Below are 17,296 nucleotides of genomic sequence, written 5' to 3' on the forward strand. Positions count from 1 at the left end.
TTAGAGAGTGATTGATGGTTTATTTATTTAACAGAAAAAAAAGGAATGGGAGGTTTAAATGTTATGCATATGGTAAAAATTAGATAGTGGAATGTGTATTTTTGAAATGTCAGATGGAAATCTATAATTATTCTGAACCTTAGTGTAATTTACTCAAGATTATATATATATATATATATATATATATATATATATATAGAGAGAGAGAGAGAGAGAGAGAGAGAGAGAGAGAGAGAAAGGGGGAGGGATTTAAATTTGGATATAAATATAGATATTTGAATTTTGGGTGATGAAATGTAATGTTTTAGTAGGCATGATAAGGGAGAGAACAAGTTAGTGACCACATACCCTATCTTAATTAAAATTAAAAGATCTTCATATGTTCTACTTTTCTCTTCTTTGGCCATGTGGGTCACCAACATTCGTAAACAAAGCTAGGCTAAGCAGAGACCCACTTGAAACCACTACACCTAACACTAATGGTAACCGTGTAATCATGTTTAGATCGCTGCTCTTTATGTGCCAAATGACATGTGGACGTAGGCATACGTTCTCAAATAAAGCAGCAGCCACCGGATTGAGCGAGTCGGTCAAAAAAATAAAGTGCACGAATGGACTAAAGGAGATTACATTAGACCATTTTCTACAATAAGGAATAAAAAACTACCATCCTAGCACGTTCACTAACCTTTAATGAATGTATTCATTGTACAAATGAAGGTGAGTGGTGGCCAAATACGACTCCATACACCCCATCCCGCTAAAAATGGTACAATGTTGACGTATGACAGGTAATTATTTGACCCTATGTCCTAAATTCAATTCTTTATAATTGTCTTAGTGGGGTCCGACCTATGCACCAACTAGGTAATTGATTTAGCCCTCACCCGAATATTGTACTCAATTCAAACCAAATGGGCCCACAAATTGGGCGCGATTTATATTCCTAGCATATGTAACAAATGGGCGAGTACAAACATTGCACTGTGCACGATAGCACAGTGGGATTGAAACCGGATGGAATATGAAAAGATATTAATATATTTATATCTATATTTATATTATTTGATAAATATAAATATAAATATTAATATTAATTAAATATAAAAATTTATATTTATATTTAGCCTAAATGAATATGAATACAAATCATATTTATAAATATGATTATAATTATCCTTTATGATCATAGAATCAAAAATATTATCATGATAAATTATATTAATAATATATTAATATAATTATTTATTTTTTTAAAAAAATTATATATGTTATAGAAAATTAAATAAAATTATATGAAGAATTAAATATTTGGATACAAATTGAATAGTTGTCTATCTACATTCATATTCAGTTTTTTGATGGATATGGATATGGATTTTAGCCAGATGCGTAGAATCTTTATTTATATCCGTTAGTTTTTGATATGAAATAAATTTAGATAAATATCTGATTTATTTTTATTTTTACAATTGATGATTTTTTGGTTAGGAAAACAAACGTAGACATGGATTTGGTTGGGGGGGCGCGCTATGTGGGGGGTGTGATTTTGTGTTGATGGGTGCAAATTATGTCTATCCAAAAGTCCTCCATGGCTGGTGTCATGCGCAAATTATGTTGAGCCCCCCAACCAAGGTTGCATCAAGCTCACTCTTAATATGCTTGCAGTATAATTGAATGTAGAGCTCATATATGGTATCTCAAAACTATGATCATCAATTGTTTACCAAAAAAAAAAAACTATGATCATCAATTATATACCTTTTATGTATTTTTGTACTATATGCATATAAATGTACTGTATCTAAGCTGAAATAATCATATTTCTGCTTCCCTTGGGAGGGCGGTCAACCCAACCCAAAGACCAGAGGAGGAGGAGGAGATAGCCACATTTCTTTAAATACCTAAGTTGCCCTTCCACTTTCCCTCTCTTTCCCATCCCTCTTTCTCTCTCGCTTTCCATCCCTATTCCCTTATCATTCCATCTACTCTCTTCCTGCCCCTACTACAGCAGAAGAATCAGGCACAAGAAGAAGAAGCCCCCAAAAAGCCAGAATTACTTTGGCCCCCAATTCCCCACATCCAAAACCCACAAGAAACAAAGCGCTGGTTAACCAGGAGCAAGTGTTGGGAGAGAGAAAAGGAGAAGCGGACAGAGAAGGCGAGAAGAGGCTGGGGGAAATAAAAGATAAAAAATAAATAAAAAAAACGACGTCTCGCTTTCCAAGTTTGTGCTCTCTCTATCCATCGTTTCCAAAACCCAAAACCCAAAACCCAAAACCCATCAGTACCAAAACAGGAAGCAGACCGGCGCCGGAAGCCCAGCGGGATCTCCGGTTCGGGGCATGGACGGCGGAGATGCCCAGCAATTCCGGCTATCGCCGGCGGATTCCTCCGGTTAAATGCCCGGCCATCGCAGCCTCCACCGCCGCGGCAGCCGACCCCGCAGAAGACGACGATGGAAGACGCTAGATGGCGACGATAGATAGATACCAATATCGCAACAGTAAGCAAATAATACTACTTTGGAATCCTTTCCTTGGAGCATAAGGAGTTGGAGCAGTGCCAAGAGTTTGTGCGAGATTTGGATTGGAGAGAAAAGTGGGAGGATTTGTTCTTGTTGTGTTGGTACTGCTCATGGCGACGGCGAACGCCTCCGCTTCGGCGGCAGCGGCAGCGGCGGTGATGGACCCGCCCGCGGTGGCGGAGGACGCGACCGCGAAGGCGGTGCACAAGAGGTACGAGGGTCTGATGACGGTGCGGACCAAGGCGATCAAGGGGAAAGGGGCGTGGTACTGGTCCCACCTGGAGCCCATCCTGGTCCAGAGCTCCGACACCGGCCTCCCCAAGGCGGTCAAGCTCCGCTGCTCCCTCTGCGACGCCATCTTCTCCGCCTCCAACCCTTCCCGCACCGCCTCCGAGCACCTCAAGCGCGGCACCTGCCCCAATTTCACCTCCCCTTCCTCCTCCTCCACCCCCGCCCTCCCATCCCCGCCCCCCAGGCCCATCTCCTCCATCGCCCCCTGCTCCTCCGCCGCCCACCCCCACCACGGCAGCCGCAAGCGCTCCTCCGCCACCAATCCGCTGCCCCACTCCTACCACCACCACCACCACCACCTCCACGCTTCCTCCCTCGCCCTCATCGACCCCTCCCGCTTCTCCTCCTCCCCCACCGCCGCCTCCGCCGGCGGCGACGTCGTGTACCCATCCTCCAGCACCCCGCCTCCGCATCACCTCCACCCCCACCTGGTGCTCTCCGGCGGCAAGGAGGACCTGGGGGCTTTGGCGATGCTGGAGGACAGCGTGAAGAAGCTTAAGAGCCCCAAAACCTCCCCCGGCCCGGCTCTCGCCAAGGCCCAGGTCGATTCCGCCCTCTCCCTCCTCTCGGACTGGTTCTACGAGTCCTGCGGCGCCGTCTCCCTGTCCTCCGCCGAGCACCCCAAGTTCCGCTCCTTCCTCCACCAGGTCGGCCTCCCCCTCTCTCCCGCCGCGACCTCGCCGGCCCCCGCCTCGACGCCCGCTTTGAGGAGGCCCGCGCCGATGCCGACGCCCGCATCCGCGACGCCCTCTTCTTCCAGCTCTCCTCCGACGGCTGGCGCCCCCGCGACGCCACCGCCACCTCCGACGCCCTCGTCAGCCTCGCCGTCAACCTTCCCAACGGCACCTCCGTCTTCCACCGGGCCGTCCTTTCCCACGGCGGCGCCCCCTCCAAGTACGCCGAGGAGGTTCTCTGGGACACCGTCGCCGACGTCTGCGGCAGTGCCGTCCAGCGCTGCGCCGGCATCGTCTCCGACCGCTTCAAGTCCAAGGCGTTGCGCAACCTCGAGACCCAGAACCATTGGATGGTCAACCTCTACTGCCAGCTCCAGGGCTTCCACAGCCTCATCAAGGACTTCGCCCTCGACCTCCCCCTCTGCCACTCCGTCGCCATCAACTGCTGCAAGCTCGCCACCTTCTTCAACACCAACAACCAGGCCCGGGGCATCTTCCACAAGTACCAGCTCCAGCAGCTCGACCACGCGTCACTCCTTCGCGTCCCGCCCTCCTTCGACCCTTCGGCCGAGAGTGGCAGCCATGGCAGGGAGATCGTACGTAACTTCGCGCCCGTTTTCGCGATGCTGGAGGACATCATGGCCGCTGCCCGGGCTCTCCAGTTGGCGGTCCTCGACGAATCTTTCAAGATGGTCTGCGTCGAGGACTCGACGGCGAGGGAAGTGGGGGAGATGATCGTCCCGGCGTTCTGGAGCGATCTGGATGCAGTCTACTCGCTTGTCAAGTTGGTCAAGGACGTGGTTCAAGAAATGGAGACCGAGCGGCCGCTGGTCGGGCAATGCCTTCTGCTGTGGGATGACCTGAGGGCCAAGGTGAAGGAGTGGTGCAACAAATTCAGTATGGAGGAAGGGCCCGTGAAGAAGGTGGTCGAGCGAAGGTTCGATAAGAACTACCACCCGGCGTGGTCGGCGGCATTCATATTGGATCCATTGTATTTGATAAAGGACTCCAGCGGGAAGTACCTCCCGCCATTCAAGTGCTTGACGCCGGAGCAGGAGAAGGATGTGGACAAGCTCATCACGCGGATGGTTTCCCGGGAAGAAGCCCACATTGCGTTGATGGAGCTCATGAAGTGGAGGGCAGAGGGGTTGGATCCTCTCTATGCACAGGCAGTGCAGGTGAAGAAGCTCGACCCGATGACAGGCAAGATGAGGATTGCGAACCCACAGAGCAGCCGGCTCGTGTGGGAGACGTACCTCAGTGAGTTCAAGACACTAGGGAAGGTGGCGGTGCGGCTTATCTTCCTTCATGCCACTTCCTGTGGGTTCAAGTGCAACCTGTCGCTGCTGCGATGTGTCCGCACACATGGCCGTTCGAGGGGAGCGATGGACCGAGCCCAGAAGCTGGCCTTTGTGGCAGCCCATGCAAAGCTAGAAAGGAGGGATTTTTCGAATGAGGAGGAGAAGGATGCAGAGCTCTTTGATGATGGGGAGGATGATGTGCTAAATGAGCCAACCTTTGTGGATGCCTCATCAGTGTAACATTTTTATTTGATTTTTTTTTTCTCCCATTTTGCTGCCTTCTGTAGAATTGGATTTGTAGGAATTGCCATAATTTTTTCTACAAAGTCTTCGATGTGTCCATGTTGTTGTTCTTAGTTGCTCGAGATTTTGGTGAGGAAGGGGTTGAGAGCAAGAGGACATGATCGATTTGCTAAAAGATCAGCATCTCTTGGCTGAGCATAAGATATTGTGAGGGTCATTGAGTTGCAGATAGAAAGGGAAGTCTTCTTGTTTATAACATAGAATTAATGAGGAGACCAAAACAGGAAGCATCGATGTAACATTTTGGTTGTTGAGAAATAATATTGATATGAAGTTGGAAGCAACGGGCCTCAAGATGATTCTTCTCATTTATTCTTCTTGCTTCCTTGCCTGGTTCGACTTTGATACCTTGTGGATTTCTTATGGCTTCTGTTTTCTTCAGCATACATGAATGTTCATATGTTGAACTGATTGATTCGAGAACTATCTTGTCATCCTCAGACAATATGATCTTTCTAAGCCATCAATTTTTCTTAATGTTCGTATGACCAGAGAGAACATTCACTTGAACTGGTCTTCGGAATCAAAGAGTATTTACTTGCTGTCGCTGAAACTAAGTGCCGTTGCATGCTACTTTTATTCAATTCAAATATATAAAAGGCTCTGCGGACAATGGGAATTCTATTCTTTTTGGTTGTATTTCCTATTCTCCGTGTAGGCAACACTCTTTATTTAAAACTGTGGTTAGTAGAAAATTTGTTTTCTTAGCCCGTTGTTTAACTGCATTTTCTCGATATGGAGATCTCTGTTAAGACCAAAACTTCCAAACGTTCATTTCGATTTCTGCACTGCTGGTTCTGGTTTGGATGACTTCATGTGGTTAGCAAGTGATCATCCTTACTGATTGAGCAAAATACTTTGGTATATCAGTGCTCTTATCGGATTAATGTGCATTCCATGAGCTCTGGTGATCATGTGGCTTTTTTGGTATCACAGGAATCGATGGTCCCCTGCTCTAATGGTAGTGGCGCAAGTGATTATCGCCATGCCCATTCACATGGCCGAACAATACTGAGAAGTTGAGATAATAAGCAGAAGAGCATGAAGGACAGGAAAAGCTTGTGTAGCATAAATTCTGTCTCCGTTGTGGCTGTCATTCTATTCTCCTTGACTACTACATGATCTGAATCAATCTTCAATTCAGAAGTACAGAGGATGCTCTCCATGTTAATCCATGGGGAATGAGCATCTGAATGTGGATTCAGAACTGCACTGGCCAAGATATATGGCAATCTATGCTTTCAGATTCCTAGCTAAAAAAGGCTACCTATGCTTTGTGAGTTTGAGCACAACCATTTGGCTGCTTCCTGTCAACTGCCCATATTGTCTTCAACCATGATTGTATGAAAAACATCTAATGCGACAGTCCCACTAGAAATTTATTTCCAAAGGCTAAGCACCAACTGCATGGCCCCATTTACTCGAGTCCGCAATGAAGAATGCTCTGGAGTTCACCTCTCTGATCCTCTGCTTACATTTAATTCCATAATTTGATCGTTTTGGCTCCATATTTGATTGTCGCCTTAGATTTCCAAGTCCCTGATCACCTAATGTTATGAGAGTGTTTGTAACATGACAGCTGAGGCAGGTGCAATGGTCTGGTAGGCTATGAACGCCCTGAGAGACCAGGCATGTAGCTTGAAAACCAAGTTGCTATAAAGACACGAGTTTGGCATTGATTTGGAACATCTGAATCAAGGAATTATATATGTTATTCTTTATTTTTGGATTTTGATGTGTACCATTATATATATATTTTTATTTTTCCTGGTTGGTTGGATGGCAAACCAAAGCCAACCGAAGCTCCTTGGCTCAATGTCTCTTGTCGTCTTCTTTTTCTGCTCTGCTTGGAAAGGGTGAGGCCCACTCGAAACGCAGTGGACGTCAACCTCGCGGCCGTCATGGTCGAAGAGATTGGAGGAAGAAAAGCTCACTCCCCGGGCCTTTCTTTCCCGTCATATCTGGGTAGCTTGTCTTCTAAACATTACTAAAGCCCTTCATGTCTTTCACCAAAAAAAAAAAAAAAAAAAGGGGGGGAACTCAAAATAGCCCTTCATGTCTCAAAGCACAAGCTCAGGGTTGGTCTCTTGGCTTTTCCCTCTCCCACCATCATTCTCGCGAGGCCTCATGAGGACCCCAACTTCCTCTGGGCTGTCGGTAAAGATACGAAGCTAATGCTACTTAGCAGCAGAGTCGTATATCAATTACTTATTTATAATAAATACAAAGAGCTTATATACAAACATAACTGTAGCAGATTTTGAAAATAATAACAACTCTATTAATATTATAAGTTGATTATATTAACAATATGCATATACGCATATGATACACATGCACGCGGATGTGGACTAAATATTTGCAGTGGGATCGAAGATTGGCTAATATTAGATTTCACGATGTGGACGCGTGGAATCTCTAGAGCCGTTGGTCGAATTATTAGTATAATGTGCCCATTATTATTTTAACCATGGGGAAAGTAGAACCTTTTTGAAGAGTGGGAGCGAGGGGGATCGAGAATGGATACAGATGGTGCTTGAAAAGCCCAGCACCACCACAGCCATCATACGGGTAGAATGGCTGGGTCATCATCTTTTCTGTGGGAAAGGTGTGATTCCTATTATGGAAACCCATCCCTCTCCTCTCATTTGAATAGTAGTATTAGTGGATCCTTTATCAGGAGGATACACCTATCATTTCTCCTCCTATCATGGGAAACAGAAAAGGGTGTGCCTTTTCCCTTATGAGGGGCAGATATGAATATTATACATATAGAGAGAAAGAAAGAAAGAAAGAGAGGGAGAAAGAGGAGGGGGGGGGGGGGGCTCATCTTGTTTTAGTTGAGGAAATGAAATGGTGACTGTGATTTACTACTCTCCTTTTAAGCTCAAGCAAGGATAGACATGATTTAAACTGAAGCAAGTGTGGAAATGGTTTCAAAGTGAATAAATAGAGGGTGGCAAAGATGCTCTTCTTCTCAAAGCAGTGGAATTCCTAGGATGCCCTTTGGTAGAGAGAGTCGACAGTACCTCCTGTCGGCAAGGGGCTTGGAATGCTGACAGCTCACCAACTCGATTACTTTCTCCCTCTTTTCTTTGAACGGATGCGTATGAGATGTGAGAGATCCCTTTCCTCCCACAAAATCATGTTATTGTAAAAGTAGTGGAGAGAGAGAGAGAGAGAGGTGTAGTAGGATGATTAGTATAGGACGACACACACGAGAATCTTAACCACTGGGATGGCCCCTCCTTTGCCTTTTCCTGCCAAACACTGGTTATTTTTTCTTCCCTTTTGACCTTTTGGGTTTCTTTCTCTCTTGCTTGTTGGTCATGTGGTGTACAGTGTTTTGGTGTGCGCGAGGTCCACAAGATTTACGTTAGATACTTCTTATACGTGGCCTGTACGCTTAGCATGCCCATTGGTTGGTAGGACAAGAAAGAACTGAAAGGAGAATTTTAAAGCAATCCGTGTGGAAAGCGCACTGAAACTGTAGTAATGCTACATTGATGAGGGGGAGAAATCTTCCATCGTGATTGTGAGTTATATTTTTATTGTATAAGTTGAATTCTCAGCTTTAGAATTATTGGTACTTATGGCAACAAATCTCTTTGTTTGTTCTGGACAATAGAATGTTTCATTAAGAAGTTACAAGATATATTTTCAAATTAATAACACGAGGTTGCAATATAATCCAAATTATTTTGATGATATTTTATTTTTAGTAATCATGATGTCATCTCTACGTAACACATGTTAATTAAATTACAACTAATCCTTCTTTTCCGTTGTTTTAAAACAAACGCTAGCTTCTTATGATCAAGGGATGTTAATTACAAAGAAATAAAATGATATAGAAGAATGCTCATAGGAATCCGAGTAAATTGCAACTAAAACTTTCTTAAAGCATGACAACAAAAAATAATTCTACATCAAATTATAAAGATTTTTTTTTAAAAAAAAAAACCTCACATGGGCTGCTGTCCAAATAAAATTAAAAAAAAATATGTGAGCAATACTGTTTATTTTTTTTAGATATTTAATTAGCTGAACTCACACTCCGGACTCGGGTCACTTGGGTGGAAGCCTGAGCCCATTCCAACGGGCCACCACGTCGGTGGTGACATAATGAATTTTTACTGCTAAACAACATCCCAACATATAAATGTAGCACTGGAAAATTTATTATTTCATGTCCTAGTTCTGCTAGATCATCTGACACCCATACAATTTAGCATATAGAATTAGGCAGGCAAAGTTTTAGATAATGAAGCTGGATCTTTTCATTCATTTCATTTCGCCTGCAAAAAAAAAAAAAATAAAAAGAAAAATAATGGATCGTTTTCCTCCGGTGCTGGCTTAAGTTTTGGTTGGCAGAGACCACTTTTATTTTATTGAAGAAATGCACCAAACATTACAAACGAAAAGGATTTAAATATATGTATACAAATGAGGAAGAACCATAAAGAAGCACAAATTCTCACATTAGTTAAGTAGATTGTATCATGTCGCTGGATAATGTTTCCTATTATTTTCAACTTCATTAGTGTAAGACCCAGCCCCTACGGCCCAAAAACAGGACATGGACCAAAGATTTGGAAACGGGCTGACCAGCCCATGAAGTGGCACGAATATTGTTCTACACAGATTTTGGCACAAGAAAAAAAAAAAAAAAAAAATAGAGGACTCCCAATGGAGTTTGATGCCCTCTCCGTGTCCTTTGGAAGAAGTTTTAGGGCTCACTGGACTCCGGTGAAAGTCCTAGGGTTTGGCCTATAAAAGGCCTTCAACCCTCCCTGCATCGGCCTTCATCTCTAATCTTTCATTGGCGAAACCATCGGACCCTTCCTGATTTTTTGTTGAATGGGGCTTGGAGAGATACCATTTGATTTATTGTCGAGTCCCTATCGATGTTGAGGTAAAAGGGGCTTGACTTCATCTCCATCCTCTCCCAATCGCTTAGCCATCATCGATGATCATATTGTCACTGACAAGTCGTTGGATTTGATTGAAATGGGATGCTCTATTTTGTATCTCCTTGTTTTGGTTTTCCTCCATCTGATACTTTGAGATTTAGATTGAGATTCTTACCGGAGTTCTTGATTGGGCTTTTAGCAATACTCTGCCACCTAGCCAAGCCTCGACCATCAATCGGTGAATAGGAATCCCACAACTTCGTAACATCAGTTGCTCTTGTTTTTCTCCATTGTCGGCTTCCATAGTTGATGATGCTATTGCCAGAATTTTTTTTGAAGATTGTGCTTGGACAGTCAGTCATCACCATTGCCAGTCATCCTATGGTTTCCCTCAACTAGATCAAATAGTAAGGCAATCTCTGTTCCTTAAGCCCAACTCTTCTATTCTTTTGAGTTGAGAAAGAGGGAGAGAATTTTCATGATTCTCTTATTTCCTCTCTCCTTCCACTTTCTCTCTCCTATCTCTTCCTTTCTCTCTCTAATTTGATGTGAGGGGTTGAGTGAAGGAGGGGTTCCTGGGGCTGATAGACTCTTGATTAACCCCCAATAGAGGGTTTTGAACTAGCCCTTTATTACCACAATACATATTGAGTTTTTCCCGGGCAATGTCGGGCATCCTTAAATCTCATTATTGATGATCCTATCTTTCTTTTCTTGTTTAGGTATAACTCATTTTATGATCTATTTGTTACCTAGATCTAAACCACTCAGACTTTTGGGATGTTGTCATCTAGTTTAATATGTTCTTGATTTGCCCTTTAATTGATTCGAATTATTCTAATTTTTTGGATCTTGATTCGATACTATAGGTTTGATAAACTAGATAAGAGGATATAGAGCAAGACGATTTAAGCTCTGATGACTACAAGAATATTGAATATTAACGACGGTATTAGTGATGGAAAAAAAATTTCATCACTAATAACACCTTTTAGCCACCACAAAACTGATCAAAAATTTTTCCGTCGCTACGATAATTTAATTATTAGCGATGGCAAAAGCTATCTCTAAAAGTGTTTAAATTTTTTTATTTTTTTATAATATTTAAATATAAAATAATTATTAGCGATGGTGAATTGGGGTTATCAGCAACAAAAATCTTGCCGTCACTAATAATTTTTTCTAAAAAAATTGAATAATAATTTTAAAAATAATTTTTTAAACGTTATTAGTGACAAAATTAGCAACGGTAATATTTTTCTGTCACTAATAATTCAGAAAATGATTTAGATTTAATTCGAATCTAATTCAAACCTGATTCGAATCCAATTCGAAATCTTATCAAATTTAATTCAATTAGCTTTGAATCTAAGTCCTACTTAGATTATAAAATTCAATTAGTCTCAAATTAAGTTAAGCATAATTAAATTAAATTTGATTTAAGTCAATTAGGACTTGATCCATGATTCAATTTGAATCCAATTCGAACTCGATTTGAATTCAATTCGAAATCTTATCGAGTCTAATTCAATTAGGATTTGAATCTAAATCCTATTTGGATTATAAAATTTAATTAACCTCAAATTAAGTCAAATTAAATTAAATTAAATCTGATTTAAATTAATTAGAATTTGATCTATGATTCAATTCGAATCTAATTCGAACCCAATTTGAATTCAATTCAAAATCATATCAAATCTAATTCAATTAGGCTATGAATTCAAGTCCTACTTGAATTATAAAAATCTAATTAATCTCAAATTAAGTCAAGTCTAATAAAGTTAAATCTGTTTTAAATTAATTAGAATTTGATCCATGATTCAATTTGAATCCGATTCGAAATCCTGTCAAACCTAAGTCAATTAGGCTTTGAATCTAAGTCCTACTTGAAATATTAAAACTCAATTAGCCAAAAAATTAATAAAGCCCAATAATGATTTTTAACCACCCAAAAAATGATCAAATTTTTTTTAATATTAAAATTTAATATTAAAAAAAATTAATAGTATTAGAGATGGTATTAGTGAAGGAACAATTTGCCATCACTAATAATTTTAAAAAAATATTAGTTTAAAAATTTTGAAAAAAATTAATAATAAAATTTAATATTTAAAAAAAATTAATAGTATTAGCTATGGCGAATGGGTATAAGTGATGGAAGGGTTGTCGTTAATACCCTTACCATATTACCGATTGCCGCCTTTACCGTCGGTAATAGTCCGGCTAAAAAATACCTCCAGCTCGTTGGAGGAAACAAAAATTTCATGCTCATTCTCCTCCCCACGAATCCCCTCTTATTTTCTTCCTTCTCAGCTTTTCCCCACCTTGCCGATGCATCCTCCTGATCGACGGTGATCCCACTTCTTGGTGCATTCTTCCCGACGTTCCCTGCTCCCCGTGCATCCTCCTTTCTGATGTCCCAACCCTGTCGGTGCCTCCTACGCTGTGGCCCCAAACCCGCCACCCTGGCCCCACCTCGCTCGTGGCCGCCCTGACCCTACCGGTGCCTCCTACGCCACAGCCTCGAGCTCGCCTCACCCACGGCCCCACCGACCTCGTCGGTGCCTCCTACATCACGGCCTCGAGCCAGCCACCCTAGCCTCACCTCACCTGCGACCACCCCAACCCCGCCAGCACCTCCTATGCCGCGACCCCAAGCACGCCACCCCGGCCTTGCCTCGCCTACGGCTGCCCTAACTCTATCGATGCCTTGTACATCATGGCCTTGAGCCAATCGCCCCAGCCCTGCCTCGCTTGTGGCCGCTCTGACCCCATCGATGCCTCCTATGCCATGGTCCTGAGCCTGCCGCCCTAGCCCTGCCTCATCTGTGGTCGTCCCAACCCCATCGGTGCCTCCTACGCTGTGGCCTCGAGCTAGCTATCCCGACCCCACCTAGCCCACGGCCGCTCGGACCCTGTCGGTCAAACCCTACGGCCCTTGCCCCACGACCCCATCTCCATGCCAGTGTGCCTATTATTGTGAGTATTAGCGACGGTATTATCGATGGCTAGTGTTGTCTCATGGTTAAAGATGCAGAGAAACTTACAATGTCTTATTTTCTAATGGTTATATTCTTATAGTTGCCTTCTTATTTTTCTCAATGATGATCCAAACTAAATGGATATTGAAGAGACTGACCTCTTTTCTTCTTCCCATATGATGTCTTAAAGCTAATGGATACCGATAGATTTTGGTTGCTATATTCTTATGTTTGCCTTCTTATTTTTCTGATGATGATCTAAACTAAATGGATATTGAAGGAACTGACCATTTTTTTTTCTTCCCATATGATGTCTTAAAGCTGATGGGTGTTGATGGTTTTTGGTTGCTATATTTTTGGTTGCAATTCCTTATTCATATTCATCCTGAGCTTCTAAAGCTCTTCGATGTCCTTGATCATTGTCAAACAATGATCATTGATAGACTGCCCATCATGCATTTTCACTCTAAATAGTCTCCAAGAGACCTCTAAATGAGCTATGCGACTCTGTTCACCATATAACTCTTGCAGGTTAGTTAGTATCTCCTTGGCAGTCCTTATGTCTTCATGCTATCGCTAAAGATCATTTGACATAGATGCTAGAATGTAGCATTTCGTCTTATTGTTCTCATCCATCCACTTCTCAAGGTGGCTCATTGATCAGGAGATGGACGAGCTGGTAACACAGGTGCATCCTGGTCTAGGACACGAGTTAACTTTTCAAAATTGAGAACGATTCTCAAATTTAGAGCCAATCTTTATAGTTTATTTCGGTTAACCTATTTGTGTCAAGGATATGGGCTAAAAGGTTTGAACTTGACATGATTATCTATAGAGAGAATAGTTTTTAATTAGATATTTATACTTATTAAAAATTTATTCTAGAAACTTTTAAAATTAAATAAGGTCCCACTATTTTCTCGAATCTTCCACACTCCTCGAGTGGAGAAACAAAAACTTATATGTGATCAATTTTTAATGGATACTGTGGTCCCACTGATCTATACACACCTCATCTAATAGTTATTGATGAGCACAGACCAATGAGTGGACAACATCTTGTCCATTGCTTCACTAAGCAAGATGCAGCAAATTCGATCTCTAAATTCTGTGACCTCACCTAACAGTTATTGGCACATTTCTTAGTTAAATCAAATCCACTGTTCACTAGTGGGCATAAAACCATCATTGAATTGCTCACCTAATAGTTATTGGGTCCAACCTCCTCTCTACCTTGGGGCATCTAATGTCATAGAGGGGTTATACCTTTCTGATATAACTGAACCACTATAATCAGTCAGAACGATCAACGCCAAGAAGGCACCCATATCTCTATAATAATGGAAGATCGCTAGACTTAATATTTAGTGAGAAGATTTAGGTTTAAGTCTCTTCAAAGTTATCAGATTTGATATCTGACTGGCCAAGTTCAGATCAGCACATTCACATACCTGACCCACTTAGTCGGTATGGGTGAATTCAAATCAACAAGTAACCTAATTCAAAACTTAAATCTCCCAAAATGATCAGGTAAGTTAAGATGAGTGGGGGTCCCCCCATTGCTTTCCTTAGACACTAACGAATTATCTAGGTCAGACAACAGAATCAATTAAATAACCACCATCTAGATACTTACCTTAGACACCAAATTGATCGATTATAATCGATCAGGTTAACCTATTAACTCAGGCCTAAACTACTGAGCCAAATTAGATCTTGATTCAATCAATTTATATCAAAATGTGAATTGATGCGACCAACTATAATAAACTTGACTTTGAGCTCCTTCGACCTAATCCTAACCAATAATTGATTAGGTTCAATCAACTGCTTAAAATCGATAATAGGTTCTAGTCAGATCTAATCAATTAACTTTAATTGTAGTTTGATCACTAGATCTAATTTGTTTAACCCATATCTACATGTAATAACATAATTTTTAGATTTTAAAAATATTTTAATTATATTTTATTGTATGCATTAGTGGCTTATGATCTTGAAATAATTTTAGATCTAAATCTAATGTCATATATTACATATATGAAGTTTTAGATCTAAACTATAAACATATATAACATATATATTTAATTTTAGATCTAAAATAAAAAATATATATATCAAATACATGTATAACTAGATCTAAAATAATAATTAAAATATTTTAAAAATAATTTTTAAAAAAATGGTTAGCATCAAACTAAGACAACCTTTTCAATATAGGGGGTAAATCCTATATCAGGACAACCTTATACTAGTCCGATATGAATATTTAATCATTCTAATTTTAGATCTAATGTGAATAAGAATATATCACATACATCTTTTTCAGATCTAAAAGATTGATTTAAAAATTTTAAAAATAGATCTCAAAATCGATCAATCTTGTGCTAGAACAACCTTTTCAATATATGGGGTAAGTCCTATGTCAGGACAACTGTATAACAGCACAAGATCAATATTAAATCATTCAAAGTTTTAGATCTAATATGAAAATCAGATTATATATTCTTAAAAAATCAGTAGCTCTGATATCACTGCTAGAAAATAGGAGACTAGCATGCATAGATTTCAAAACCTTTTTGAAGTAGCAGTGGAAACAAATTTTGATTAAACCCTTTAACCCTATATGCAATAGATCTAATCTATATCTACCCAAATCTTGGATCAAAGTCATGCATATAATCTGAAAATAAAAACTAAAATTGAGATAACATCTCAATACCTTAAGCGGATTGATATACACCACAACTGATGATCCTAGATCTGAAAGTTTTTGAGCCGCACATACGTTCGATCTCTATAGATATCCACTAGGATTAATATTGAACATTTCTTCTCATCCTTGATCCATCTTCTCTAAGATGAATCTCAACCTTTTAGATCTTTGATCAACTCTTGATCTTTGACTACGATCTCAACGCTTGAACTGCAGCCTTTCTCCTTGTTCCTTGCTACAGAAGAGATCACCCTCAACTTGGACATGTGGAAAGATGGGACGCCCAATCCTTGGGCATTGGAAAGAGAGAAGGAAGAGAGGTTGGCATAGTGAATGAGAAGGAGATGGAGATCTGAATTCTTAATTCAATCTTTTTAAACCCTAGGAGACCATCTCTTAAATAGACTTTTTTTTGATTCCAAATTAATCTCCAATCAATCTAAAAAGGCTAGTCCTTATCTCATAAGATTTCTTACCTTTTAATCTATTTTTTTTTTCAAAAAAATTAGATCTAATTGGAAAGGTCCTCACCTCATATGGCAAGTAGATGGGGCACCCCACATCCTATAAGACAGGTAGAGGGGGTGCCCACATCAAATGAGGTAAGTAGATGGGGCACCAACCTTTGGTGCCCCTTAGGATTTAATGTGCATAAGAGAGGGGGCTAGCCCCTCTCTCTCTCTTTCCATGCCAAAGCAAAAGAGGGGGCAGGATCCTCTCTCTTCTATCTGCCACTCCAAGGGATTTGCGCCCCTTGGACTTTTCAAAAAGGGAGGCATGCGCCTTCTCTCTTCTTTCCAATTATTCTACACCACAAAAGAAAATAACAAGAAAGAAAATAAGAAGATTTGTTTGCCAACTAATTAGCTTGATCTAATCCTTTTGGACCCTCAAATAGGTGTCCCTCTAAATTCAAATCAAAATGGATCTAGTTAAAGTTCAAGGCTATAGACTTGATCCAATCTTTATCTAATAAGAAATCCAAGTCCAGAGAAGAATTGAATTTAACCATGTGCTAGCATGGTTCTCCTAAATCCAATAGGATTAAATTCTAACCCAATTAAAACTTCATAAGTCCAATTGGTTAATTCAAGATTAAATCCCTTAATGTGTGACTCCATAGGTTTTATTCTACCTGATAGTAAGATATATTATGATCTCTATCATAATATTATCGAAACTTTTTCGATAGATTAAAATAATTTTAACTCTGCTTTTCGAGGATCATCGATCATCAAGACGATGCCTAATGAGTCCCACAATCCATCAGTGATACCTAGCAGTATGTAGTGACAATCCAGTAGAATAAAAGTATGAACCCCTAGGTATAGTTATCATGTGATTTAGTCCTTCTATCGTGAGTTTCGATTTGATGAAGATCATGAAGAACTCATTAGACCCCATCGTCAGTCATATGCCAGATTGGTTCGACTCGAGTTCACTTGTGAATCTCATGGAACTCTTTTTCAGTATTCATACTTACTTTAACCAAAGACTTTCTGAACTCTGTCTTGCAAATTGCATAAGATTTTTCTTTTTCTATCAAGATCGATAGATTCTATCTAGGTGCATTCTACTCCTAATAGCGAA

At 40.9% G+C, this 17,296-nt stretch overlaps 1 protein-coding gene across 1 annotated transcript; it reads left to right on the top strand.

Annotated features, from left to right (window-relative positions):
* The first annotated feature begins 1,943 nt into the window (after window positions 1-1,943).
* LOC105034316 (uncharacterized) lies at window positions 1,944-5,380 on the top strand. Its single transcript, XM_010909420.3, is given in 2 exon segments — window positions 1,944-3,475; window positions 3,478-5,380. Coding segments are annotated over 2 exon segments (2,394 nt in total). The 5' UTR covers window positions 1,944-2,637; the 3' UTR covers window positions 5,034-5,380.
* Window positions 5,381-17,296: the final 11,916 nt, after the last annotated feature.

This window comes from Elaeis guineensis, chromosome 11 (genome assembly GCF_000442705.2).
Source record: "Elaeis guineensis isolate ETL-2024a chromosome 11, EG11, whole genome shotgun sequence".
NCBI lineage: Eukaryota > Viridiplantae > Streptophyta > Magnoliopsida > Arecales > Arecaceae > Elaeis > Elaeis guineensis.